Genomic DNA, 26,138 nt, shown 5'->3' with positions numbered 1-26,138 from the left:
CACCCTACCTGGACAACAGCTACCCGACAACTCCTAAAGGTGTGAACGATCTGTCTCCCTCGTCACTACAGCATTGTTTTTCCGACAACTCCTACAGGTGTAAACAATCTAACTACCTCATAACTGTGGCAGTGTTTTCCAAGGTATATTACAAACAAAAATCGTTAATTACATTAATCACACATCACCCCCACCTGATCTTAAGATCAACACGCATCATACATACATACACACACGCACAGACACACAGCACAAGACTTAAACAGAAACATAATCAGCCATCCATACAGGTGGTTTTCTATTCCTCTGTGGACGCTGATTTACTCCCGTTTCTCTTTGAACACTTACTTGTGGTTCCACTGATTCTTCAGAGACTGAATCATCACTTGACATTTTGCTTGAGCCATCAGATAGGGAAGCTGGAACTATAACTGGTCGCACATCCAACACATGCCTTGGCATTCCATCAACGGAAATGTTGTTTGAAGAGTTCACATGAGGGACAATCCCTTTACGCCATTGAGTAGTACAATGGCGTTTGGGGGCTTCACCCACCCTTCCTCGCCCATCTTAATTAAAAGGGGCTTGTCTTGGCTGGTATCTGTTCCATTGGGGACTATTGAAGGATACCTCCACTCATATCTGTATACCGAAAGTTGTGGAACAGACGATTCAACTTGTCCAGATCTTGGTGTGCTGTTGTACCAAAATACTGCTTCTATAGGCCTAATTCCTCCTCTCTGCAATAGCCTTGATGGTCCTATGATGTCTTTCAACTATTCCATTTCCTTCTGGTCGATAAGCAGCCCGAAACACCCTAACAGTGGGCCAACGTGACAACAAATCTCCTACACACTTCGACCTAAACTGGCCCTCTTTCCAAAAAGATGCTATTCAACTCAGCAGATATTTCTTGAGCATCTTCTCTCTTTAGCTGCCTCCATATTGCAAAACGACCTGGACCACAATCCACCACTGATAAATATGGTACTTGTCTGTAATGAGTAACATCAATGGCTAGGCACTGCCAGTTTCTTTCAACACTTAATTCACCTCCTTTGTGCATCACAGGTGCAGGATCAATGGACTGACAACGATCACAACACTGAACTACCTTCTTCACACATTCTCTGGAAACTTGAGGATCCAACTTTTTAGCTAAATATAGTGCTCTGTCAATTCCCATATGGGGTTTATTATGCAACTCTTATATCAACTACAGCACCTGCACAGAGATGTGCATGTTCAACTTCACTGCTCACCAACCAATTCTTCATGACTCTTGTCAAAATATCAGCTTTATTCTTCTCGGAAGGCACCATCTGAACAACGATATTCAAACCAAACTCAGTAATCAATTCCTTCAATGTACCCAAGCGTCTTTTAATTATCATGTCAGCAGCTCCTTTTGTGTGGACACGCTTCTCAGCACTGACTATAAATTTCAACCATGCCCCCACGGTTGCAGAGTCAGTCCTCACCTCTATCGACTCTAAACCCCATCTAATGGCTAAATGTGCTCCTTTCAAAACAGCTTCTAGTTCGGCAACATTGATGTGGTTGAAATCGTCTTTTTTTCTAAGCCAAGCAGCATCCTCAGCAATCTTGCCATTTGTCTCCAAAACTACACCCATAGCAATTTTGCTGGCATCACACCACACAATACCATGCTTTACACTCGTAACACCCCAGTTTCCTCTCACAGGATCATCTAACTTTACTCTCTCAATTACTTCTTTAATCATCATCATGGACTGTTCACCAACAGGATCCTCCCAACGTGCTCCTGAGGCTCTTCTCTTAATGTAGCTACATGCAATCCTTAACCATCCAGCAATGGGATAATGACCCACTAATGTACCACAAACTGAAAACAATTCCCTCCTTGTAAGCATATCTGCAATTTCAGGCACCTTACTACCTCTCTGGAACATCAACTCTCCTCCAACTCTTGGCAGTTGCAATCCTAAAGCAGCACCTCCATTGAGCGACTCAGGGGACTTTGTTATCAACCCAAAGGTATTCAAATGTCTAATCATCTCATCAGCAGAAGGTATCAATTCATTCACAAGAATGTCATCTATATATAAACTGGTTGCTCTCTCTATTTTTTCATCCTTACTTAATACAGTCTTTAGTATCCTAGACATAATCCGTGGTGCAGAATTCAACCCGAATCCCAATCTTGTAAGGCAAAAAGTATGTCCCTTATAGTTCACTAGTTGATATGGCCACAATTTTTTGTCAACGCTCAACTGTAAGTAGGCCGACTTCAAATCCACAACAGACACATTCTCACCTGTCTGTCGCCATTTTCGTAGTGTCTCTGCATACATCAGTCACATCATCACCAGTGTGACACTTGACATTCACATTAAGTTCCCGAAAATCAAGCACTGGTCTCACCTTGTTCTTTGTTGGCTGTTCCACTGCCATTAGAGGAATGATACCAACGTCAACCTTTTCTTTCCATGGAACTAAAATACCTTCGGCAATCCACCTGTCCACTTTCTTCTCAAATTCTTCCTTCTTCCAACCATGAAGCTTTTTATCATAACAGCTTGCTTTATTCTTCAGTGTCACAGTTTCATTATTTTCCCAAAACCACCTGACTGTCCATTTCCGTCCATCAAACCTAGCATGAAAGTCTGGATCTTCAATTACAACTGTTGAACTATTATTATCCCTCTCACCACCAAGTCTATGCTTAATTTCTTGACCAACTGAAGCAACACCAAAAGCACCAAAACATACCTTCCCTTGGGTCACTGTGACACCTCCCAATTGGTCAATAACATCAACTCCTAACACCACATCAACTCCATTAACCGGTTGATTCGACACTACAGCCCTCACTGTCACACATGTACCGTTCACACCCAGCTCCACACAATCTGCAACTTTACACTTAATATGACTCCCATAAAAAGCACTGAAGTACACTTCTCCTTTACAGTGAGGCACAAAAACCACAGATGTAGAGCAGCCTGTATCTACAAGACCCTTTGCAGTCTCATTACCAATCCAAACATCAATTAGAGGCAATGTATCAAGGTGCACCTTTTTATCATCAAAAGGGCGGCTACAGGCGCAGTAGTCACCCCTTACTCGTTTTCCGCAACCTGTTCCTGACAACGACTGGCTATATGACCAATTTTATTACACCTAAAACACCTCACTTGTGTCTCTTTACAGTCTTTTATCATATGAGGGCCACCACATCGGAAACACTGACCCCTAAACTGGAAAGGCCTAGCCCTATTCTCATGTTTTGCACCACCACTTTCTCCACCCTTTATGAGAGTTACAGCTACCACACCACCTTGCTGTTTAGATGACAAAATCCTAGCTTGGCTAATCAATTCACTCATTGCCATTGTCATCACATTTGGCAGTTGCTGTAAAGCAACACTATTATTATCTGGAAAACCATTAACAAACGTTAGTTTCACAACATTTTCTAAACCAACCTTATCAAACTTAAATAAACCCACTTCAAGTGAACAAGTTTTCCAAAAGCAGAGAATGGATCATCAGAAAACGCTTCTTTCAATTTTTCTTGAATTTTTGCTGCACATTCTTGGTCTTCATCACCCATCTCCAAATAAAGTGCTAGAGCATCACCCTCCAGATACAAAGGAATAAAACTGGCTAAGTCTGCTATTTTTTGTAGCTTAGCCACTAAGGTCACCTTTTTCAACCATGACACAACGTTTCCTTCACCGGTGAATGGCTTAATCATGTCCATTGTAATCTTAGATGCCATACTTTCTTGGAATAGGCCTAGATAGCTTGTAGTTAAAACTCACCTAACAAGTTCCTGTTTGGTAGTAATGGACGACCTTCGAGTTGCGACTCACCAACCAATGAGGACAATAGCAGGAAAGGACCCACACCACGAATTCACAACCTCAGAGCCCCGGGGCAATCACCCTACCTGGACAACAGCTACCTGACAACTCCTAAAGGTGTGAACGATCTGTCTCCCTCGTCATTACGGCATTGTTTTTCCGACAACTCCTACAGGTGTAAACAATCTAACTACCTCATAACTGCGGCAGTGTTTTCCAAGGTATATTACAAACAAAAATCGTTAATTACATTAATCACAACAATTGGCACTTTAAGAAAAACTATTTTGGCGTCAATGACCTCAGATGTCAGGATGCTTGAAAACTTTAAATCAATCAATCTTACACACACACACACACACACACACACACACACACACACACACAGAGAGAGAGAGAGAGAGAGAGAGAGAGAGAGAGAGAGAGAGAGAGAGAGAGAGAGAGAGAAAGAGAGAGAGAGAGAGAGAGAGAATATTTGAGGATTTCTGGCATCAAATCTCTCTCTCTCTCTCTCTCTCTCTCTCTCTCTCTCTCTCATACTGTACTAAACAAAAATAATGCTTTAATATACCATCATTAACACTACCATTAAAATTATGGAAATGGTGGAGAAAGATAGATTGTGGAGAATGTAACCACAATTCTTTTTACATTTTGTCAGCTGAACTTGCACAGTTAACAGTTGATTTCATTGTTAAAGTGGAATTTTATCCTTAAATAGGCTATTTATTATGAAATTATGTTAATAAGATGTAAGGTTGATATTGTTTTGTAACATTTAATATAAAGCACCGTATTTAGGGCTACCAATATACTTAAAAAGATAATAGATTTGATACATTTTGTAGTGCATGACTTGCAGACTTTGAACAGCTTGCAGATACAGAAAATTTATTCTTGAAAAAGAGCGACCGCATAAAAGGGGAATCATAATTCAGGACTGTACTGTGTGTGTGTGTGTGTGTGTATATATATATATATATATATATATATATATATATATATATATATATATATATATATATATATATATATATATATATTTCAAACATACATACTTACATGCCAAGGCACCTCCCCCAATTTTGGGGGGTTAGCCAACATCAAACAAATGAACAAAAGGGGAACTTTCCTCTCTCCGCTCCTCCCAGCCTGACGAGGGATTCAGCCAAGTTTGGCTGGTACTGCTAGGGTGCTACAACCCATCTTCCCCCGTTATCCACCACAGCTGAAGTTTTATATGCTGAATCCCCTACTGCTGCTACCACTGCGGTCACCAAGGCAACTGGAGGAAGCAGCAGGGCCTACCTTAACTGCATCACAATTGCTTGTCATTCATTCCTATTTCTAGCATACTCTCTTGCCTCTCTCACATCTATCCTATTACCCAGAGCTTTCTTCATTCTATCTATCCCCCCAAACTCTTGCATTCATCACCTTCTTCATCAGACAGCCACTTTCCATTCTCTCAACATGGCCAAACCAACGTAACACATTCATATTCACTCTAGCTGCTAACTCGTTTCTTACAAATGTTCTCACCCTCACTACTTCGTTCCTAACCCTATCTACTCGAGATACACCAGCCATACTCCTCAGACACTTCATCTCAAACACATTCAATTTCTCTCTTCCGTCACTTTCATTCCTGACAACTCCGATCCATACGTCACAGTTGGTGCAATCATTTTCTCATACAGAACTCTCTTTACATTCATGCCTAACCGTCTATTCTTTACAACTCCCTTCACTGCCCCCAATACTTTGCATCCTTCATTCACTCTGAGGGCCTACTAAGGAAAATTAATAACATACAAAAAGTGTAGAGCACAGTTCTGTCGTGTCATGAAAGAAGCTAGACGCCGGTCTTGGGTGTCTTTTGTTTCCTCCATTAACAGTAGAACACCACCATCTTCAGTGTGGAGGAAAATAAAAAAAGGTTGCTGGCAAATCTACCCCAAACCCACCACCAGTGTTGAAGGTGAACAGTCAGTATGTGACTGAAGCAAATGATGTTAGCAATGCCCTGGCTGACCATTTTTCAAATGTAAATTATCATGCAAGTGTGAAACAGCTCCTGGTCACCAGTATAGGAGCATTGAAGAAAAGAAAATTTTAAATTTTGCAACAAGAAGGGAGGAGTCATACAATTCTCCTTTTACTGAAAGAGATTTTGATTCTGCCCTTTTCACATGTAGCGATACAGCCCCTGAACCTGATGGAATTCCATATGCAATGATTAAACAAGTACATTTTAATACATAATTATTTATTTTAAGCATTATTAACAGAATTTGGCATGATCATAGTTATCCAAGTATTTGGGAACTACCCATTATTTTAGCCTTTTTAAACCCAGTAAGGACAAGTTTTTAGCAGCAAATTATCGGCCAATTGCATTGACATGTTGTTTATGTAAAAATATAGAGAAGATGGTTAATGCAAAACTGATGTGGTACCTTGAAAAAAAGGGTATTTTATCACCCATTCAATGTGGATTCAGAAAAAATGCACTCAACAACTGATGTGTTGACATGATTTGAGTCCTATATTTGTGAAGCCTCTGCTTCCAAGCAGCACCATGTGACAGTCTTTTTTTGACCTTGAAAAGGCATATGATACTACATGGAGATATAGTATACTTAAAACCATTCATGAATTGGGATTAGGAGGAGAGCTACCACTATTTATTCAGTCATTTCTTTCACATAGAGTTTTTCAAGTGAGAGGTGGGGACACTCTATCATAGAGTAAATGTCAGGAAGGAGTTCCTCAGGGTAGTGTGCTGAGTGTAACCCTGTTTGCACAAGCAATTAATGGGATATCCTCGGTCATTCCCGGGGATGTTCTCTCCATATTATTTGCTGGGGCTAGAAAGGCAATGGTTGTGAGAAAGCTACAACTCTCAATTGACAAAGTTATCTAGTAGGCTGATATGAATGGATTCAAGTTCTCGACAAGTAAGACTACAATGTCCATTTCTGTCGTATCCGGGGAGTACATCCAGACCCGGATATATACTGTATATTAAAGGTCAATGGATCCCATGTGTAAGTGAAGCTAAATTTTTAGTTTTGATATTTGATTGTAGGCTTACATGGGTGTCTCACTTAATAGCGTTAAAAGCTAATTGTCTTGAGGCTCTGAATCTTTTAAAAGTATTGTCCCATACATCATAGGGAACAGACCGCAATACTATTTTAAGATTATACAAGGCCTTGATTTTTTCCCACATTAGTTATGGATGTGAAAAATACTCCTCAGGCACCCCAAACCGATTAAAGATATTAGATTCAATACATCATGCTGGTATTAGATTGTCCACAGGAACGTTTAGAACTTCGCCTATCGCAAGTCTTCTTGTTGATCTTGGAGAATTACCTCCAGACCTTTACCGAAAGTCTTCTATTGTTCGGTGTTGGTTTAGGTTGCAAAGACTCCCTAACTCTTTAGCCTTTCAGACTGCAAGTCTTGTAAAGCACCCAACATACTTTGAGTTGCACCCACAATCCCCTCAAACTTATGGCTTTCGGGTGAAACAAATATTAAACAGTCTTGATATAATTAGAAGTATGGTGCTTCCATTTAAGGTATCATCAATGCCTCCATGGACATTAATAGAGGTATGTTTTTGTAAATACTTTATTGGAGTTTAGAAGAATATGACTGAATTAGAATCCAGGTCTCTTTTTATGGAACAAGTTGCAGAACAGGGGATCGAGTTTTATATATACTAATGGCTCCAAATCTGATGCTGTCGTTGGATTTGGAGTACATAGTAATGGTTTTAATTGTAGAGGTGCACTTCCTCTAACAGCTTCCATATTTATTGCCGAAATGTATGGCATACTAACCACTATTAAGAAAATAGTGTTGGAAAAGGAGGGTAATTTTACCATTTTTAGTGATGCAAGGAGTGCCCTTCAAGCTTTTGAAGTTTTTAATTTTAGTAACCCTCAAGTTTTAAAGATTTTAGGATGTCTTTTTATTATTGGACGGAGAGGTATAATGGTTCGATTTTTTTGGATTCCAGCACATGTAGGGGGGTCTAGGAATGAGAAGGCAGATATACTGGCGAAGAATGCTGCATCCGAGTTGCTACCAAGAAGGTATCCCATTCCCTGTAATAATTTCCTACCTAACATCAAGAAATGGTTTTGTAATAATTGGCAATAGCACTGGGATAGTGTAAATGGCAATAAGACGAGAGAAGTAACAAATGTCATATCCCTTGGAGGTATAACATGATTCCCCGAGAGTGGGAGGAGTCTCTGTCGTCTCCGCATTGGTTACACTCGCTTGACTCACAAGTTTCTGCTGAAGGGCCAACACCAACCGGTTTGCGACGACTGTTTGGTACCTTTAACAGTTTGGCATTTATTGACCGAATGCCCCAATTATAACAACTTGAGAAATACACATCTGTTTTAGGCTCGAGGTAAGGATGGCAGGTTCATCCTTGGGAAGATTCTTGGACATGATGTGACCTACTATTCGAGCAGCATTATTAGATTTATTCCAGAAGCAGGTCTTCTGAAAACTATTCAACTTCTATAATGACATCTTAACTTTTATGGTTTTAATTGAATATTTTTTATTTTCTTATAGAATAAATAATATTGGTGTCAATGACCTCAGATGTCAGGATGCCAGAAAACTTTAAATCAATCAATCAATCACCCTCTGACGTACATCTGCTTCCACTCCACCATTTTTCTGCAACTATAGATCCCAAGTACTTAAACTGATATACTTCCTCAAGTAACTCTCCATTTAACATAACATTCAACCTCGCACCACTCTCCCTTCTCGTGCATCTCATATCCTTACTCTTACCCACGTTAACTCTCAACTTCCTTCTCTCACATACCCTTCCAAACTCTGTCACTAATCGACCAAAGCTGCTTCTCCGAATCTGCAACCAGTACAGTATCATCCGCAAACATCAACTGATTTACCTTCCATTCATGATCACTCTCGTCTATCATTTTCAATCCTCGACCAAGCACTCGAGCATTCGCCTCTCTCACCACTCATCAACAAACAAGTTGAACAACCATGGCAACATCACACATCCCTGTCTCAGCCCCACTAACTGGAAACCTCTCCCTCACTTCGTTTCCGATCCTAACACACGCTTTACTACCTTTGTAGAAACTCTTCACTGCGTGCAACAACCTTCCACCAATTCCATATAACCTCATCACATTCCACATCGCTTCCCTATCATAAGCTTTCTCCAGATCCATAAACGCAACATACACCTCCTTGCCTTTGATCTAAATATTTCTCGCAAATCTGCCTAACTGTAAAAATCTGGTTCATACATCCCCTATCTCTTCTAAAACAACCGTGTACTTCTGATATTGCATTCCCTGTTTTTTTCCCTTAATTCTATTAATTAGTACTCTATCATATACTTTTCCAACCTCAATCAACAAACTAATACCCCTTGAATTACAACACTCATGCACATCTCCCTTACCCGTATTTAGTGGTACAAGACACGCATACACCCTGTCCACTGGTACCATTGACAGCATAAAACACATATTAAACAATCTCACCAACCATTCAAGTACAGTCACACCTTCCATACCAGGTGCTTTTCCTACTCTAGTTTCATCTAATGCTCTCCTCACTTCCTCTCTTGTAATTTTGCTCCCATTCTCATCTCCCATCACCGGCACCTCAACACATGCAACAGCAACTATATCTGCCTCCCTATTATCCTCAACATTCAATAAACTTTCAAAATATTCCACCCACCTTTTCTTTGCCTCCTTTCCTTTAAACAACCTTCCATTTCCATCTTTCACTGTCTCTTCAATTCTCAAACCACCCTTCCATACTCTTTTCACTTCTTTCCAAAGCTACTTGGACAAGGCAAAGATCACTAAAATACCTCCCCCCCCCCACACACACACACCTTCTTTCACATACCGAGAGAAGGTAGGTCTGGTTGGGGTGTCGAACTCTTTATTCATAAAAGTTACTCAAATCTCAAAATGTTGAAAAGAGCTAGTGTAACAAGCTTTGAATGTATAGAAATAAACTTTATGCCATAAAACAGAAAAATATCATTCGTAACCATACAAACCTCCTAGAACAAACAGTTTTTTTTTTTTTTTTTTTTTTTTTTTTTTTTTTTTTTTTGAAGAATTCGGTGCTCATTGAGATGATTATCATGGAGAAAAACGGATTAGTTATCTGTGGAGACTTCAATGTTTGGATGGATGATGCATAAAATCTTGACGCTTTGGCATTTAGTGAGTTATTAGAATCATATATTGACTATACTCAATTTTTTTTAATGAGGCGCATTTGCACCGACTCGCAGTGGTGCCCTTTTAGCTCGGAAAATTTTCCTGCTATCTGATTGGTTAGAATTATCTTGGCCACCCAAGCAGCGAGCAGGAAACTTTTCCGAGCTAAAAGGGCACCACTGCGAGCCGGTGCAAATCTGCCTCTATGAAAAGAACTGACTATAGTAAATAATGTCGACTATACAACTACTTTAACTGGACATACTTTGGACTTAGTTTTAACAACAGTGACAATTTAACAGAAAATGAACAATACCTGATATGAAACGTTAAATACTCCGAACAAAATGGTAAAATGACAGTGGAGGTCCTGTAGAGAGTGGGGTTCCCCTGCTGTATGAGACCGGGAAAGCAACTATCAAAGTAAAGTAAGTAAGTACTTCTTATTCTCTTCATATGAACGACCCAATCCCTGACCCCACCCCCAGTCAGCCGCCCTCTTTGCCTCGGCTACCTTGAATTTTACTTCCACATTTTTCTCTCTATATCTTTCATACTTCTCTATTCTTTCTATATCTTTCATACTTCTCTACATTATTACTCTGCAGACATTCTTCAAATGCCCTCTTTTTCTCTTCCACTTTTATCTTCACTCCTTCATTCCACCATTCACTACCCTTCCTCATGCTGCCTCCAACAACCCTCTTGCCATATACATCACTTGCAATTCCAACAAAATTTTCTTTTACTAACTTCCACTCTTCTAAATTACTAGTTTCTCTCACTTTCACTTTGTCATATGCCACTTCCAACCTTTCTTAATATTCACTTTTTACCTCAGGTTTTATTAACTCTTCAACCTTCACTACCTCGCAGGTTTTATTAACTCTTCAATCTTCACTACCTCCCAGGTTTTATTAACTCTTCAACCTTCACTACCTCCCAGGTTTTATTAACTCTTCAACCTTCACTACCTCCCAGGTTTTATTAACTCTTCAACCTTCACTACCTCCCAGGTTTTATTAACTCTTCAACCTTCACTACCTCCCAGGTTTTATTAACTCTTCAACCTTCACTACCTCTCAGGTTTTATTAACTCTTCGACCTCCACTACCTCCCTTTTACATTCCCCCTTTCTATTTCCCCTCTTTTGCTACAACTAATTTTCCTTCCACCAAAAAGTGATCAGACAAGCCGTTAGCCCTACCCGTAAACACATGCTCGTTATTCAATCTTCTAAACATTCTTTTAGTTATCAACACACAATCCATTAATGCCCTTTCTACCATTCTTCCATTTGCCACTCTTACCTGTGTATACTTGAACTTATAACCAACTAGAACTTATAACCAGCTCCTGCTCAACACATATATCTAGCAGTCTCCACCACTCTGCTTGTCACCTGGTATGCCATACTTCCCAATGACACCTTCTACCTCTCCAGCACTCACTCTAGCATTCAAGTCACCAATGACAACTACATAATTCCTTCTACCCAATCCTTCTAAACACATAGTTAATTCATTCCAGAATTCATTCTGCTCTTTTCACTTTTCTCACAACCTGGCCCTTACGTAATTTATTAATTTATGACAAATAATATCGGCGTCAATGACCTTAGATGTCAGGATGGCAGATAACTCTTAATCAATCAATCATGCCAGATTTGGAACACAGTCTTTTATGTTAAATATGATTAAATTAGGAGGAAATTTCATGGTGGATATTGAATCATATTTGAATTTTAGCTATGGAAGAGTAGTAGTTTTTAACAAAGATCTATATGATTTTAGCGCGGATGAAATCTTAGATATGTGCCCAAAGAAATATGGAAGGCTCATAGGATTCCCAGAACCACTATGATTATTATCACTTTTGAAGACCTTGATGTACCTTCTCATATATACATAAAAAATGAGAGAATTCCAGTTTGCCTTTAAAAACGGAAACCTTTGCAATGCTTCAATTATTTCAAATTTGGTCATCCATATAGGGTATGTAATAATGTAAAGATCTGTGACAATTGTTCTAATCCCAAGCATGGATCCTGCTCTAATATTGCAGGGTGTATTAATTGTAGCCAACCAACAGGAATTATTCTCAATATCAAATAGAAGAAGAAACTGTTCAGAAGTCGAATGCAAATGATATCAGTGTGGAGTATGCTAGTCAACTTCTAGCCAAAACCAAAAATTATGTCAAGGCTTTAAAATCTAAGAATACGGGACATCCAGAAAGAAATGCAACATTAGTTAAACTGGGTAATGTAGAGCATCCTATTGCAGAATCATCTGTGAAGGCTATTACCTAGCTTTATAATTTGGATTCAGTGCCTCGTAAAAAAGGCACCACCTCCCTCTGCTAAGTCAGCCACACCTCAGATGAACAGCCCATGGCTCTCATCTTGGGAAGCATCATTGCCACAGCTAGGGAGGAATTGTATGCTAGAGAGCTACTGGATGTACCTCTCTTGATGGAGGTACATAAATAATACTGATAGTTCTCCATCTTTTAATAAAAAAAGAGGGAGACCACCATCCCTCTCTCCTCCAACGTGAAATACAAAAATTCCTGGTGTAAATAGATACAATATTTTATCTGAAAAAGATGAATCTTCAAAGAATTTAAATATATCAAAGATTAATGTTGAGGTTCACCATCCCCCTCCACAAATAAATAAGAAGACTGCTAAGAAAAACATCAAGCCAAGCTTAGCAAGACCTACTTTTTCAAAGAGTATATCAGACTCCCATCAATACAAAAACCCCCTAAACTTTATTTTCTCATCAATTTTACAGTGAAACTGTCAAGATCTGGTGGCTTAATAGGAAGAACTTAAGCTCCTCATTCATGAGCACTCGTCCATAACTGTATGTCTACAGAAGAGCAAACGTGATTATTATACTCCTTGTCCTCGCAAATATATCAACTATAGGATACCATATGATCAACGAGGAGGAACCCATGGCGGAAGTCTTATTTACTTTCATCGAGATGTTCCCCAAATATCTTTGTCTATTCGTTCACCTCTGCAGGCAGCGGTTGTACAGATTGATATAGGGAGAAAATACAGTATATCATTTATTCTCTTTACTTGCCTCCAAATGACATCTCATATGATAATTTAGTAGAGGTAATTCAACAACTCCCTCAACCTTTTCTCTTTCTGGGAGATTTGAATGGTAGGCATCCTTTATGTGGTGATGTTTTAGCAAATGCAAGGGGCAATGTTATTTCATCAATTGTGGAAAATGAAGATGTGGGACTCCTTAATACAGGAGAGCCCCCACATTTTCATGTTCAGATAGGTACCCTGTCATGCATTGACCTTTCAGTTGCAAGCTTTAACAGACCTCTCAATTTTGAATGGAAAACATTAGATGATTGGCATACCAGTGATCATGCTCCAATTATTATAAATACGAACAATAATCTACCCTTACAGAGATTGCCACAATAGAACTTAGACAAGGCTGACTGGAAGAAATTTCATGAGCTAAGTGAAATTGAAGGGAATGCATAATAGTTTGAAAGTGTAGATGATGCCATAGACTTGCTGTATGGAATTCTACGTTCAGCACGAGTCAATTCAATTCCCAAAATATCAAGGGTGTTCTAACGGCGACTAGTTCCCTTGGTGGTCTTCAGAACTAACTGCCTTGCACAGAACCACAAGAAAATCTTCGACTCGATTGCGTATGCACCGTACAGAGGAGAACTTAATAATTTATAAGAAATGAAGAGCACAGTTCTGTCCTGCAGTGAAAGAAGTTAGGTGCCAGCCTTAGACATTTGTTTCCTCTGCCAATGCTAGAACACCATCTGTTTGGAGGAAAGTGAAAAAGATAGCTTGCAAATTTACCCCCAGCCCACCACCTGTGTTAAAGGTTATGGTCAGTATGTGACTGGAGCAGCTGATGTTAGTAATGCTTTGGCTGAACATTTCCTACTGGATCATGCAAGTGTGATACAGCTCCTGTTGATCTCTCTAGAAGCATTGAAGAATGGAAACTGGTAACTTTTATAACTGAAAAGGAGGAATCTTACAAATCTATTTTTGCCGATAAAGAATTTGATCCCTCAATTGCTATGTGCAGTCATACAGCCCCTGGACCCAATGGCATTCCATATGCAATGATTAAACATGTACATGTTAATACTAAGTTATTTATTCTAACCGTTACTAACAGAACATGGATGAACATATTTAGAAAAAAGTGACCACACCAAGAGCAAAAGGCTCAACAATTCTTTTCACTAGTGGTTTCTAGTATTCACTGAGAAAATGAGAGAAAAGGTTGAGCTGCTAAACATACTATTTCCAATATGATATTTCTCCCTATTCTATAAGAATAGCGTACTTATCATAGGCTACTTTGAGTTGGAGAACATGGTGTCGTTTACTATGATGACCCATGTAGCCTTATAGATCTAACACAAAAAAACACTATGGCAGAATTGATATGATACTTTCTCATGAGACTCTGTATTTGTGGTGCAGTTCACTGCCAAAGATTCATGATTATTGATATCCCAAAGTATATCCTTGAAAATTGACGCAGGACGCTCCCATTAAGTAAAAATGTCTATTTTACACATTTATGATATGGTTGTTTCTGTATTGGGCAATATTATGTGTAGAGGTCTCTTTCACAAAACTAAGTTGGTCTTACAATAAAAAAAAAAACATTGTTTCCATTGTATCCAGACAAGACAATGTTTCATTACTTTTGTAGTTTTCTACTGCTGATCAAATAACACTTTTAACCTGTTAACGTCCCACCCGGACCACATCACTGCTAACATACCATCTTGCTTATTTTGCATTTAGCGGTCATTTCACTAATGATAGTCTTTTAAAGTTAATATTAATTTTCATGCTTAAAATTCATATTTATAATTAAATGTAGGAATATTAATTAGATAATGGAGTAAAGAACAATTAATACTACTGTTATTTTATTTCAAAAGGCTACATAGTATGGAATGAAAAATATACATCTCTGCATTATTATTCTTTTTTTATTTTTATCAGACTCCTCATCTAGTATTTCATATTTTTTATCTAAAGAAATACGCCTCGTGTCTAGGCCGCTCATTGTAAAAAAAGCAAAACAAATGATCCTCTGCATAAACGCCCAAAGCGTAATGAAGGGAAACCAGACAATACCAGTTGTCTAATGCCAAGCTACCTATAGAAAAAAGTTGCCAGACGCCATATAAGTTTCTTTTTACAGCTTTGCTGAGAGTGTTGCCAAGTGGTGTTCTTATAATTTCTAAATGAGTAAACATATTATTATTGGGCTGATGACTTGGAACATGCATTTAAAGTCATGAACATAATATCCCGTTGAAGGCGGTACCGAGTAGATCGTAGTGAACATATTATTACGTGGATGACGCTTAACAGGTTCAATGTCAGTTTGTTTATTAAGATAGATTTTACATGTAGAATGAATTTTTACTTTTATGACTTTATAATGTAACTAGAAGGCAACTTCATTTGGAAACTATTATTCAGGGTTTAATATCAAAATGCGGAAATGTTGTTATACATGATAGTGAATGATATGGAGGGTTGGTTATGATGGCATCACTGATATTTTTCTATACTAAGGTGGAGTTTTAGTGTGTCAATGCTTTCTTGTATTAAAGATATCACTTGGTTTATTTTCCTAACTTGTGATAATCCATTAGTTCACCATTATAATTTTGTTTTAAGTTCTTTATCTGTTGCAAAACTTATTTTCCATATTACAGTGCAGAACTGTTGTCGTTGCCTTCCTTCTTACATATCAAGTTACTTTTTGGGTAATATTTTAAGCTCTTGTTACTTATTTCTTATTTTAGATGAGACTGGAGGTAGGGCATAATTTAGTTGCCTGACCTTCAGTAAAGTTTTCATAATAGAAAGTATTAGTGAAAAAGCTATCAACATGGACATACTGTATGTATTAACATTGAAAGGGTGTCTCTGAGCAGCAACCATTGCTTTTTATGCTCTTTAAATTTAGGTCTATATTAATTTAAGATAGAAATTTAAAAGGATTGTATATTTCATTTTTTGTACTTATATGAGAAAAAATGCATTTCAGCCTAAGCCTACAGCAGTTGTTGCTCCTGTCCAACAACAATTAACACAAGATAGCAGCGATAGTGAGAGCAGCAGTGACTCTAGCAGTGATAGTAGTAGTGAAAGTAGCAGTAGTAGCAGCAGCAGTAGCAGCAGTGATGATTCAAGCTCAAGCAGTAGCAGTGCTAGCGCTGACTCTTCTACCTCAGATGGATCATCAGGTAAGTGATGTCACTTTTGTGCTAAATCCACCTTGTAGTATCATCTCCTCCTACGCCTATTGACGCAAAGGGCCTCGGTTAGATTTTGCTAGTCGTCTTTATCTTGAGCTTTTAATTCAGTACCTCTCCATTCATCATCATCTACTTCTCGCTTCATAGTCCTCAGCCATGTAGGCCTGGGTCTTCCAACTCTTCTAGTGCCTTGTGGACCCCAGCTGAACATTTGGTGAACTAATCTCTCTTGGGAAGTGCGAAGAGAATGCCCAAACCATCTCCATCTACCCCTCATCATGATCTTAACCACGTATGGCACTCGAGTAATCTCTTATAGTTTCATTTCTAATTCTATCCTTCCATATAACTCCCAATATACTTCTGAGAACTTTGTTCTCAAATCTACTAAATCTATTGGAGATTGTTTCATTGTCATACCATGACTCATGTCTATATAGTAACACAGATCTCACTAAACTGATAGTCTGATTTTATATGTAATTTCAGGCAATTTGATTTCCAAATTTGGCTTAACTTAGCCATTGTCTAATTTGCTTTTTTCAGTCTTTCAATAAACTCTAATTCTAAAGACCCTGTATTGGAGATCATAGTTCCTAAATACTTAAATGATTCTACCTCATTAATCCTTTCTCCTTCCAACGATATTTCATCTTCCATTGCATACTCCGTTCTCATCATCTCTGTCTTTCTTCTATTTATCTTCAGCCCAACCTCGTGTGATATTTCATGCATTCTGGTAAGCAAGCATTGCAAATCCTGTGGTGTTCTGCTAACAAGGACAGCATCATCAGCTTACTCTAAATCTGCTAAATTCCTATCACCAATGCATTCCAAGCCTTCTCCACCATCTCTGACTGTTCTATGCATTACAAAATCCATGAGGAAGGTAAACAACATAGGTGACAACACATTCCCTTGGAGTATTCTACTGTTCACTGGAAATCATTTGATTAGACTCCATTAACATTAACTTTGCACTTGCTATGCTCATGAACAGACAATCAAATTTACATATTTAAGAGGAATTCCATAATAACGCAAGACTCTCCACAAAGTTGGCCGGTGCACACTATCAAAGGCTTTTTCATAGTCCACAAATGCCATCAAAAGGGGATTTCTATAATCTATGTATTGCTGTTCAACATGTCTCAAAATGAAAATTTTGTCAGTGCAACTTCTACTTTATCTAAACCCTGCTTGTTCATCTCTCAGCTTTTCATCAATCTTTCCCTCCAGTCTCTTTAGAATAAGAATACTATATATTTTCATAATTGACGAAAGTGTTATACATCTGTAATTATTGCAATCAGGCAGGTGTCCTTTTTTCCTATTTTCACCAACACTCCTAACTCCCATGCATAAAGGTTTGGTCAATTTGCCATATTCTACAAAATAATTTTGTAAGTAGTCTGGGATTCACTTCATATCCGTTCAGTATCATCTTGGCAGTTATTCCATCGTACCCCGGGACTTTCCATCTCTCTAGTTTTTTTAGGATAGCTTTGACTTCAAACACAATTCATTCATTCATGGGCACATTAAGGTCTTAATCAGCTTCAGGTATATCAATCAAATTTTTCCTTCATATCTCCTAATCATATCTTCACTTAAGTGGTCCATCCAATGTTGTCTTTCTTCATCTTCTGTAGCTATAACACAGCCATCTCTCTTTTTGATGGGTATATGCTTCTTCTTCTTTGCCCCAGTCGAGATTTCATTAATATTTCTATGAGCAGTTCTTACTTCATAGCCACTTCCTGAATTCATAGCTTTGTCAGCGTCATCTGTTTTACTGTCTAAATATTCTCTCCAGGCATTCCTGGCTTTTCTTTTGACCTCACTGTCAATATTGGAATACTTGGCATGCTCTTGCTTGTAATTTTCATTACTTCCTCGAAAACATTCAATAATCAATTTCTGTCTGTCTCCTTTTTATAGTATCCCAAGTATCATTTGATATCCATGGCTTTCTCATTGTTATTGTGTGTCCCAAGACTTCACTTCCAACTAACTGATATATGTTCTTAATGTCACACCATTCTTCATTAATTGTCTGTTCTTCATCTCTTAAGGCCTCTAAGACTGCAAATCGATTCCTTCATTCAATTACAAATAATTCTCTGTGCTCTTCTTCTAAAAGCTTATTTGTATCAAACCTAGGTATTCTATCCATCTTTCTATCCATCTTTCTGTTGGGTGCTTTCAGTTTTAATTTAATTCTGGCAATGAGGAGCTAGTGATCACTACCAATATCTGCACCTCTATAGTTTCTTACATTTCTCAGAGTCCTTCTCTCGTTATTAATGGCAATGTGATCTATCTGATTTTTGATGCTACATGATGAAGTCCATGTATACTTGTGGATGTTCTTGTGTTGAAAGAGAGTACCTCTAATGACAAGATTGTTTGCTGAACAGAAACTTATGAAATATGCTCCATTTTCATTTGCAACTTCGCCAAGACCCTCGACACCCATCACATTCTCTGTGTTGATTATTTCTTCCAACTTTAGCATTGAAGTCGCCAATCACAATTTTCATAGCTCTCATGGATCTCTATTACTACCACTGACCAGTGTATGCCCACCTTAAGAGAGGCAGCCCTCTCTAATAGAGGACTGGTCCCCGCTGGAGCCTCTTCTCGTATTTGGCCACATGGGATAGGAGGACTGACATCCTCCGATAGGAGGTGGATAACCCAGCTTGCCTTTTCCAAAAAAAACAACCCCTCTGTTGACAACCTGGAAAATACAGACATGGACCTCGGTACAGACAGTTCCAATTCGGGTTCTAATATCGTAATATTAGAGCCTTATTCACATCATGTGAAGAATGATAAGAAAACACTAGAGAAGAGAGAGAGAGAGAGATATGATGACAGTACAGAAAAATATAGAAAAGTAGAAGTATTACCTGGTCAAAAGTAGTAAATTATGATTTTTTTTTTATTTTAGAATTTGAAAATGGAAGAAATGAACATGTAAATGATTTGAAAGCAAAGAGGGAAAGTAACTGTATGTGGAGGACAGCCAAAAATTCTACCCCAGGGCAGTGGAAGTCTCTTGATAGAAACACTATCCCCAATACAAGGTGAAAGATTAAAAACACCTACAACATTGGATGGTCATGGTGTCAAATGCGTTTAGCACCCCACTTTCAACCAGAGTAGAGGTGTGATATATGCTCCAGAATTGCTGGACATAGAGGAAAAAGAAATGGAAGATAAGCTGAAGAGTTAAGGAGTAGTAAAAGTAGTCAGAATGAGAAAGAGAGTTGAAGAACAGCGTATTCCTCTTGCTACTTTGATTATAACATTTGATCAATGCAGATTACCAAATGTTATTAAAGCTGGTTGGCTATCTTTGAAGGTAAAACCATATATCCCTTCACCATTGTGATGTTATCATTGCCAAATGTATGGCCATTTAAGCCAGAAATGCAAGGGAAAACTAAACAATAAGCCAGCTGCTTCTGCCAACTGTGGAAAAAATAGTCATGGAGTATGCATAGAAAATCCAAATTGCATACATTGTGGGGAAGCACACCCAGCTACATCTAAAAGCTGCATTAAGTTTATTTTTGAAAAAGAACTTCAGGCCATTAGAACCATGGAAATGGCTATTTTTAAAGAGGCTCATAAAAGAGCTCTTGAAAAGTAGATAAGACCAGGGCAACCTTTTTCAATGGCTCTGAAGAAAAACTTGCCAAAGCACTCGGACGAAAATTATATCCTCACTTCTAACATAAAGAAACATATGAAAGTAGTTAAAGAGGTTGAAAGTCCCATTGAAAATGTATACAGTATCCAGAAATTATAGAAAAATAAAAAAATATACTTAGAGATCTGAAAGATATTCAAAAGCCATCTACTCCTATTCTAAACAGTAGTACGAACCTCTCTCCGGCCGTGTCCTTGCCTGATCTGATGGAGGTTCCACTTGAAACCAATTTACCTGGTGAACCTGTAGTTGGGAAGGTGCAAAAACCAGCCATCTCACTACCTTTTAATCGAAAAAGAGAGAGGCCTCCATCTCTCTCACCTCCTACCATAAGATAGTCTGGAAGGTAAATTAAATAAATCAGAAATTAAAGTGGAGGTCCAACATCCTCCTCAACAATTAGATCAAAAGACACAAAGAAAAAAACGAACACAAAACCCAATATATCAAGATCCTCTCTAGAGATACCACCGGGAAATATTGTTTGATCAAATATTGCCAATGGGAAGACTTCATCCAAGGTGTCTTCCAAAAAATAAACGATAGTTTTTTCCTCCATTCTGCAATGGAGTTGACAGCGTTTAAGGGCGAAATATGAAGAATTTGAGCTCCTCGTACGTGAGCACTCCCCTATAACTGTATGTCTACAAGAGAGCAAGCTCGATGCTAATACTCCTTGTCCTCGAGAGAATGTTAGCTATAGGACACCATATGATCAACGAGCAGGGAGTCATGGCAGAAGTCTTATATACGTTCGTTGAGATGTTCCCCAAATATCTTTGTCTATCTCTACCCCTTTGCAGGCAGTGGTTGTACAGATTGATATAGGGAGAAAATACACAATCTGTTCTCTTTACTTACCTCCAAATTATAACATCTGATATGATAATATAGTAGAGGTGATTAAACAACTCCCACAACCTTATTTCTTACTAGGAGATCTTAATAGTAGACATCCTTTATGGGGTGATGTTTTGGCAAATGCAAAGGGTAATATTATATCATCAATTTTGGAGAATGAAGATGTAGGACTCCTTATACAGGAGAGCCCACAAACATTCATGTTCCGACAGGTACTTTGTCCTCCATTGACCTATCAGTTGCATGATCTAACTGTCTTCTTGATTTTAATTGAAGAACATTAGATGTTTGGCATACTAGTAATCATGCACCAATCATTAAAAACACCAATAATGGTCCACCTTTACAGAGATCACCACGGTGGAATCTTGATAAGGCGGACTGGGATAGATTTCGGGAGCTAAGTGAAATTGAAGAAATTCGAGAACAGTTTGAAAGTGTTGATAATGCCATAGACTTACTTAATGGAACTCTTCACACTCCATTCCCAAAACAACAGGGATATTCAAACGACAACCAGTCGCTTGGTGGTCATCATAACTAACTGCCCTGCACAGAGCCACAAAAAAGTCTTTAACTCGATTGCGCAGGCGCCGTACTGAGGAGAATTTAGTCATATACAAGAAATGTAGAGCACAGTTCCGTCGTGCCATGAAAGAAGCTAAGCGCGAGTCTTGGGTGTCATTTGTTTCCTCCATTAACAGTAGAACACCAACATCATCTGTGCGAATGAAAGTGAAAAAGATAGCGGGCAAATTCATCAACAAACCCACCACCAGTGTTAAGGGTAAATGGTCAGTATATGACTGGAACAACCAAAGTTAGCAATACCCTGGCTGACCATTTTTCAAATGTATCATGCAAGTGTGAAGCAGCTCCTGGTCACCAGTATAGGAGCATTGAAGAAAAAGTTTTAAATTTTGCAACAAGATAGGAAGAATCATACAATTCTCCTTTTACTGAAAGAGAATTTGATTCTGCACTTGCTACGTGTAACGATACAGCCCCTGGACCCGATGGAATTCCATATGGAATGATTAAAGACGTACCTTTTAATACAAAGTTATTTATTTTAAGCGTTATTAATAGAATATGGCATGATCATAGTTATCCAAGTGTTTGGGAACCAGCCATTATTTTAGCCTTTTTAAAACCCAGTAAGGACACGTTTTTAGCAGCAAATTATAGGCCAATTGCATTGACATCTTGTTTATGTAAAATCATGGAGAAGATGGTCAATGTAAGACTGATGTGGTACCTTGAAAAGAAGGGTATTTTATCACCAATTCAATGTGGATTCAGAAAAATGCACTCAACGACTGATGTGTTAATACAACTTAAGTACTCTATTTGTGAAGCCTTTGCTTCCAAACAGCACCATGTGACAGCCTTTTTTTACCTTGAAAAAGCATATGATACCACATGGAGATATGATATGCTTAAAAGAATTCATGAGTTTAGATTAAGATGAGAGCTACCACTATTTATTCAGTCATTTTTTTCACATAGTGTTTTTCAAGTGAGAGTGGGGAAAACTTTCAGAGTGTGAATACCAGGAAGAAGGAGTTCCTCAGGGTAGTGTGCTGAGTGTAACCCTGTTGCACTAGCAATTAGTGGGATATCCTCAGTCATTCCCCAGGATGTTCTCTTAACATTATTTGTGGATGATCTCCCCATATCATTTGCTAGAGCTAGAATGGCAATGGTTGAGAGAAAAGTACAACTCTCAATTGACAAAATTATCCAGTGGTCCGATATGAATGGATTTAAGTTCTCGACAAGTAAAACTACTATTGTCCATTTATGTCATATCCGGGGAGTACATCCAGACCCGGATATATACTTTAAAGGTCAACGGATCCCATGTGTAAGTGAAGCTAAATTTATAGGTTTGATATTTGATTGTAGTATTACATGGGTTTCTCACTTGAAAGCATTAAAAGCTAAATGTCTTGAGGCTCTGAATCTTTTAAAAGTATTGTCCCATACATATGGGGGCAGACCACAATGCTGTTTAAAATTATACAAGCCTTTGATTTTTTCCAGAATTAGTTATGGATGTGAAATACAGTAGGGTCCCGAATTATGCGAGAATTTGGTCGATTAATGACCTCGTATAAATGGAAAATCGCTTATTTCGAAACACACAACAGAAATAATTCCATTGCGGCCATGGCAACCAGCAATTTGCCTATTCAAATGTTTTTACTACCCATTTCCAATACTTTCTTTGTACTATACTGTATTTCTTTATAATATCAAATTGTTCTTGTAAATAAATCAAACATTTAATATACTTTAAAGTTCTAATAACTTGAAAAATGGTTAAAATTACAACCAGGATAGGTGTAAACACCATATATTTCCCGTTATAACACGACCCAAAATACAGACAAATTTTAATGTTTGTCATATCTATTGTATAAGACAACTGGTGAATAGCAAAACCATCACTCTATAGACTAGCTTTTGTTGAATGATTGAAAATCCAGAATTAACAAAATAAAGGTGATTTTATATCATGCGTTTCCTAAACACGCCAAAAAGCACAATAAAAAACAACCAATGTTTTGTTTCCGTTTATCTCTGATCATAACAAAGAAACAGACGCACTTACTCATCTGTTAGTTTTTGCATCGACAGCAATCTTATCAGTATTGATTATATGTTGAATTTGTTATTACCAATGTTCTAATTATTTTTTATTTGAACTTTCAAATAAATGAAATGAATGCCATTTATGAAATGTTTTTCTTTATGATGCCGCCTGAAACGGAAACCTTCCATTTGTTTACGTTCCATCTTCGATCATAATAAACAAACGAATGCATTAAACACACATGATCTAAGTCATAACTAATGATATTACAAACATTTAGTAAACATTATGTTATTACAAATATTTTACTTACCGTATCCATATAAATTCCTAAATTCGTAGCAAAGCTGGAAATTTTTTTTCCTTATGCGTTTAATCCACAATAGCAAACTGCCGCTAATGACAGAGTGATAACTTACGATAATTCTAAACTGTTACGAAAGATATTTGTTCTTTCCATATCCAAAATACTTTTCCTAACTTCAGTTATAAGTCAACTTGTACCCACCTCAATTATGGATCCATATGCAAAAAAAAAAGGTAAAACAAGAAAGTACTAGGCCTATTTTTAAAGTCACCGAACAATTAGGTTACCGCTATAACGTTCGATGTGAGAGAGAGAGAGAGAGAGAGAGAGAGAGAGAGAGAGAGAGAGAGAGAGAGAGAGAGAGAGAGAGAGAGAGAGAGGGATGGTTTTAAAGTACAGTGGAACCTCTACATCCGAACGTATCTACATCCGAATTTTCCAACATCCGAAGTAAAATTCGAGCAAATTTTTGACTCTACACCCGAATTTTATTTCGACACACGAAGTAAACATTATGCCATTGAGCGTCGAGTGCTCAGTTCTCTGTTCTTGTGTGTATCGTGTGGTTGTCCTCTGTTTGGTCTGTCATTAACAGTGCTTATTTTCTTCCTTTTTCTCACATTTCCTTTTTTATTTTACCTATAATCATGGTGCCTAAGAAGCTAAGTTTCAGTACAGGAAGAAGGCAATTCTTTCATTAGAATTGAAGTAAGAAATTATAGAAAAACATGAGAGCAGTGTGCATGTGAGTGATACTGTATGGCTAAACAATTTGGCCGGAATAGGCCTATGATCTCGAGGATCATCAAGCTGAAGGCAGCCATTAAAGCAAATAACCATCGAAGGGGATCACCATTATTACAAGACATCGTAGCAATACCCTGGAAGAGATAGAACGCCTTTTGTTGATAGGGATAAAGGACAAAGAGATTGTTGGCAACGATCATTTGTGAGAAGGGCCAGCGTGATGAACAGAAAGAAAGAAAAAAGTGAAGCAAAGAAAACCAAGATAGCATTAACAAGCTCTTTCAAATAAGACTTCTCTCTTTTTCTGTTTCTCTCTAAACATAGCATTAACCTGTTCTTTAAATAAAATCTCTCTCTCTCTCTCTCTCTCTCTCTCTCTCTCTCTCTCTCTCTCTCTCTTGTTCTTCGCTGTTGTAGTGTTAGATACGTCTACGTCTATTATTTTTTTTCCGAGAGAGAGAGAGAGAGAGAGAGAGAGAGAGAGAGAGAGAGAGAGAGAGAGAGAGAGAGAGAGAGAGAGATTAAACTAAAATGTGTTTAGAGTACATATGATTTTTAACTGCGTCAACGAGTTGAAAAACAATTAAATGAAACTAAGAAAGTAATAACAGCTAATCTGAATTCCTTTATTAACTAAAACAAATATTGATACAAACACACTCGTGTGCGTATGCACAAACACACACACACAGGTGTAAGAATTTTGCTACGCAGTAAGAGAGACGGTCGGGGAGGAGGTAGAGATGGTGACTGCGATAACATACCGTAACTTGTCACTGAAAGTGATGAAAATAAATAATCAAAAGAAAAAAATGTAAAAAATATGAAATATAAAAATAAAATAAAAAAATAAATAAGCTTATTTAGATTAAAATTTCCGTAGTGTAAGTTACAGTATGTTACCGCAGTCACCATCTCTACCTCCTCACCGATCGTGTCTCCTTGTGCGTGTGTGTGTGTTTGCGCATACGCACACGAGTGTGTTTGTATCAATATTTGTTTTAGTTAATAAAGGAATTCAGATTCGCTTATATTGTTTTTTTAGTTACATTTAACTGTCTTTCAACTCGTTAACGCTGTTAAAAATCATGTGTACACAACACATTTTTGTTTAATCTCATTTTTGTTTAATCTCTCTCTCTCTCTCTCTCTCTCCTCTCTCTCTCTCTCTCTCTCTCTCTCTCTCTCTCTCTCTCTCTCTCTCTCTCTCTCTCAGAAAAAAAAATAATAGACGTCTCTAACACTAACACTGAAGAAGAACAAGAGAAAGAGAGAGAGAAAGAGAGAGAGAGAGAGTATTTATTTGAAGAACATGTTAACACCATGTCTACCTTCTCGCCGATCATCCGTCTCCTCCTGGGTAGCAAATCCTACACCTGCGTTGGCCTGTCTCTAAGGTAAAGTGTCAATAAAACACATTTTTTATTCATTATTTCTTTATAATTATCTTTTTTACATGCTTCTTTCATATTATGCAGTT

At 38.0% G+C, this 26,138-nt stretch overlaps 1 protein-coding gene across 1 annotated transcript in view; it reads left to right on the top strand.

The window, feature by feature from the left end:
* ncm (nucampholin) overlaps positions 1 to 26,138 on the top strand; it is a 295,139-nt gene that overhangs the window by 212,146 nt on the left and 56,855 nt on the right. Inside the window, exon 4 of the mRNA XM_068357087.1 lies at positions 16,213 to 16,411. Within this exon, the coding sequence (XP_068213188.1) occupies positions 16,213 to 16,411 (199 nt within the window). The remainder of the gene's footprint in view (positions 1 to 16,212; positions 16,412 to 26,138) is intronic.

This window comes from Palaemon carinicauda, chromosome 2 (genome assembly GCF_036898095.1).
Source record: "Palaemon carinicauda isolate YSFRI2023 chromosome 2, ASM3689809v2, whole genome shotgun sequence".
Lineage (NCBI taxonomy): Eukaryota > Metazoa > Arthropoda > Malacostraca > Decapoda > Palaemonidae > Palaemon > Palaemon carinicauda.
This window is presented reverse-complemented; position numbering and strand designations above follow the sequence as displayed.